General features: G+C 51.0%; 1 protein-coding gene across 1 annotated transcript; it reads left to right on the top strand.

The window, feature by feature from the left end:
- Positions 1–916: 916 nt before the first annotated feature.
- On the top strand, positions 917–2,602 carry Gh1 (growth hormone 1). The gene is made up of 5 exons (XM_021213324.1): positions 917–1,073; positions 1,269–1,429; positions 1,645–1,761; positions 1,932–2,093; positions 2,303–2,602. The coding sequence occupies exons 1-5, from the start codon at positions 1,064–1,066 to the stop codon at positions 2,501–2,503; spliced, it is 651 nt and encodes a 216-aa protein (XP_021068983.1). The 5' UTR covers positions 917–1,063; the 3' UTR covers positions 2,504–2,602.
- Positions 2,603–4,070: the final 1,468 nt, after the last annotated feature.

The raw sequence follows: 4,070 nt of genomic DNA, 5'->3' as shown, positions 1-4,070 counted from the left end.
TGCCCTCCACCAGTTTATGCTGCTGAGGAAGTCTTTTACAGCAGTCTCTCTCTCTCTCTCTCTCTCTCTCTCTCTCTCTCTCTCTCTCTCTCTCTTTCTCCTAGGTGTGTGGTGTGTATGTGTGTGAGTCTATGTCACATGTATGAGAGTGCTTGTGGAAACCAGAAGAGGGCATCAGAGCCCCTAGAACTGGAGTATAGGTGGTTGTGAGCCACTTGTCATGGGTGCTGGGAACCAAACTCAGGTCCTCCGGAAGAACAACAAGCTCTCTTATCATATAAGCCATTTCTAAATCCAGGACTTTATTTATTTATTTATTTATTTATTTATTTATTTATTGAGACTTAGAAATTTAGATTCAAGGAGGAGGAAGAGGAGGAGGAGAAGAAGAAGAGGACAGAATAAAGCCAACAAAATGGCCAAGGAGGTATATGCCTCTGCAGTCAAACCTTAGTACCTGAGTTCAATCCCCGGGACCCACATGATGGAAAGATGGAATCAATCCCCAAAAGTTATCTTCTGATCCCTACATGCTCACACTTGAGGATGGACAGACAGACAGACAGACACACACACACACACACACACACACACACACACACAAATGTAACTGAAAAAGAAACACCCATGGGGACATCGCCTCCTTGGAGAGGCTCTGTTGCCCCTTGTCCTAATGAACAAACAACCCCTGCTCCCTGCCAGAGTATCCTACCCCTGGATTCAAGGTGCTCTCAAAAGGACACACTGGGTGGTCTCTGTCGCTGGGATCTTGCATAACCAATGCCCTTAAGCCTGGCAAAGTTGGCGATGAGAGGATAAGGTCAGGGACATGACCGCAGGAGAGGAGTGGGGACGCGATGAGTGGGAGGAGCTTCTAAATTATCCATCAGCACAAGCTGTCAGTGGCCCCGGCCATGAATAAATGTATAGGGGAAAAGGCAGGAGCCCTGGGGTCGAGGAAAACAGCTAGGGTATAAAAAGGGCACGCGAGGGACCAAGACCAGCATCCTAGAGTCCAGATTCCAAACTGCTCGGGGTCCTGTGGACAGATCACTGCGAGGCAATGGCTACAGGTAAGCATGCGCAAATCCCTCTGGGTGTGGTTTGGGACCAAGGGGCCCTGAAGATGGATCTGAGGCTTCTAATGTGAGTGCGTCCCAACTTCTGCCATGTTTGGAGCACTCTGGGTCCCTATGGGGATTGGGAGAGATCGGTCATTTCTCCCAGGTTTCTCCTGCCCTCCTGTCTCTCTCTCTCTTTCTCTCTAGACTCTCGGACCTCCTGGCTCCTGACCTTCAGCCTGCTCTGCCTGCTCTGGCCTCAGGAGGCTGGTGCTTTTCCCGCCATGCCCTTGTCCAGTCTGTTTGCCAATGCTGTGCTCCGAGCCCAGCACCTGCACCAGCTGGCTGCTGACACCTACAAAGAGTTCGTAAGTTCCCCCAGAGATGGGTGCCCGTCTGTGGAAGCAGGAAGGGGCAGATCCCACCCCATACTCCTGCTCCCAGGAAGTCATAGAGGGAAACTATGGGGTGAGGGATCTTAGCCAATGCCGTTAGATGAACAGAAACAGAATGGGTCCTCCATAACATAGTAATGACCGCGGCAAGCCGCAAGCTGGTCCCTCAGTGACCACCCTTCTTCCAGGAGCGTGCCTACATTCCCGAGGGACAGCGCTATTCCATTCAGAATGCCCAGGCTGCGTTCTGCTTCTCAGAGACCATCCCAGCCCCCACAGGCAAGGAGGAGGCTCAGCAGAGAACTGTAAGTAGTCCCCAGGCCTTGTCTGCACAAACCCTCTTTACCCTCCACGCAGCCCTAACTGCACTCCAGGCCAGGGACCAGCTCTTCCCTGAAGCTGGGGTAACTTGGGAGTCCCGGACAGAGGTCACTAGGCAATACACTGCCCCCAGCCCCCCTTTCCCCCCCCTCAGGACATGGAATTGCTTCGCTTCTCGCTGCTGCTCATCCAGTCATGGCTGGGGCCTGTGCAGTTCCTCAGCAGGATCTTCACCAACAGCCTGATGTTTGGCACCTCGGACCGTGTCTATGAGAAACTGAAGGACCTGGAAGAGGGCATCCAGGCTCTGATGCAGGTGAGGATGGACTGGGGTCCCTAGCCTGGGGTTATACCTGGAGCCTAGGTGGGTGCGCACTGCTCTTCTCTGTTTACCGGTCAGCCCTTAGACTCTTGAGAAGGCTTCTTCTTCATTTTCCCTTATGAAGCCTTATGAGGCTTTTCCTTAGGTCCTAGGGTGGAGGGAGGCACAGCTCCTGAGTCTTCCTCCCATCTTTCCCTCGACAGGAGCTGGAAGATGGCAGCCCCCGTGTTGGGCAGATCCTCAAGCAAACCTATGACAAGTTTGACGCCAACATGCGCAGTGATGACGCGCTGCTCAAAAACTATGGGCTGCTCTCCTGCTTCAAGAAGGACCTACACAAGGCGGAGACCTACCTGCGGGTCATGAAGTGTCGCCGCTTCGTGGAAAGCAGCTGTGCTTTCTAGCCATTCACCAGTGTCTCTGCTGCACTCTCCCGTGCCTCCCTGTCCCCTGGCAACTGCTGTCCCCTGCGCTTTGTCCTAATAAAATTAAGATGCATCATATCGCCCGGCTAGAGGTCTTTCTGTTACGGGATGGAGCAGTTGTGTCAATGTGCGTCCTGGAAGCCAACCCTGTGAGAATCCTGTGGGCTGATGAAAGAGTAGCCCTGGCTCTCCCTGGGCCAAATAGAATCAGCACACCACTTTCTCTGATACACAGCGTCCATTCCCACTTAGCGGTCAAAATCCCAGCTGTCTACACATCCAGAAGCCGACAGACGGCAAGGCCATAGGTCACCCCCATAAAGCACTCAAAGGTGTTCCTCCCTCCTCCAGCTAGAATCAGGAAGACCAAATGGCCCCCTGCCCCCGAGATTAGGAAGAAATGAAAGGGAGACGAAGCACAGGAGGGAAACAAAAAAAGGAGTAAAATCACAGATTTACCGTTGTACCTAAGTCTTAAAGTGGGTTTTCATTCATCTCAACTACCCTTGGGAAATGGAGGCAGTTCAAACATGAGTTTAGAAGCTGAGCATGGTGGCGCACACCTGCAATCCCAGCATTTAAGGGGCTGAGGCAGGAGGATGGCTGTGAGTTTGAGGCTAGTCTAGGATGTCTGTCCTCTGAATTAGGGTAAGGGGCGTGAAAGAGAGGTTGTAAGATGAAGGCTACAGTAGTAATTCCAGTGGGTACCAGGCAGGGGCTGAGGGATGGTGCAGTTGGTAAGGTACTTGGCTTGTAAGTACGAGGGTCTGAGTTCAATTTCCAGAGTCCACATTAAAAAACAAAACAAAACAAACAAACAAACAACACAAAACCCCAAACAACAAACCGGGGTACAGTGGCATGAGATTATAAGCCCAGCTCTGGGGTAGGGAAGTCGGTGGATTCCTTCTCACTTCATGAATTCTAGGCCAGTGAGAGACCCTGTCTCAAAAAGTAAGGCTCCTGAGGAATGACATCTGAAGTTGTCCTCTTGTCTGCACAAGTGTGCACATCTATGTGCACTGCACACACAGAAATGCGCACGTACTGGTGAGATGGCTCAGTGGGTAAGAGCACCCGACTGTTCTTCCGAAGGTCTGGAGTTCAAATCCCAGCAACCACATGGTGGCTCATAACCAGCTGTAACAAGAACTGACTCCCTCTTCTGGAGTGTACTTACATATAATAAATAAATAAATCTTAAAACAAAACAAAAAAAAGTTAAAAAACAAAAGAAATGCGCACGTGCATGCTCACGCGCGCACGCACGCACACACAAATAGATATCAGATAGAAAAAGCTCGTCAGGTGGGGATAAATCATGAGCTTTTTCACGAGGCAGGGACACGAGGCTTCCTTGTGAGGGAAACCTACAAAAGGGAAGGGGGGGACCTGTGTAACCAGAAGAACTGAGGGCCTCGCTAAACGGGGGATCCTCTGACCTTGTCACCACTTACCATGGAGGAATAGGTCTCTAAAACCCTCTGAGGTGTGGACATCCAGACATATATGTGAGATTTAAGATTGAATATTGAAGCGAATATCT

This window comes from Mus pahari, chromosome 14 (assembly GCF_900095145.1).
Source record: "Mus pahari chromosome 14, PAHARI_EIJ_v1.1, whole genome shotgun sequence".
NCBI lineage: Eukaryota > Metazoa > Chordata > Mammalia > Rodentia > Muridae > Mus > Mus pahari.
This window is presented reverse-complemented; position numbering and strand designations above follow the sequence as displayed.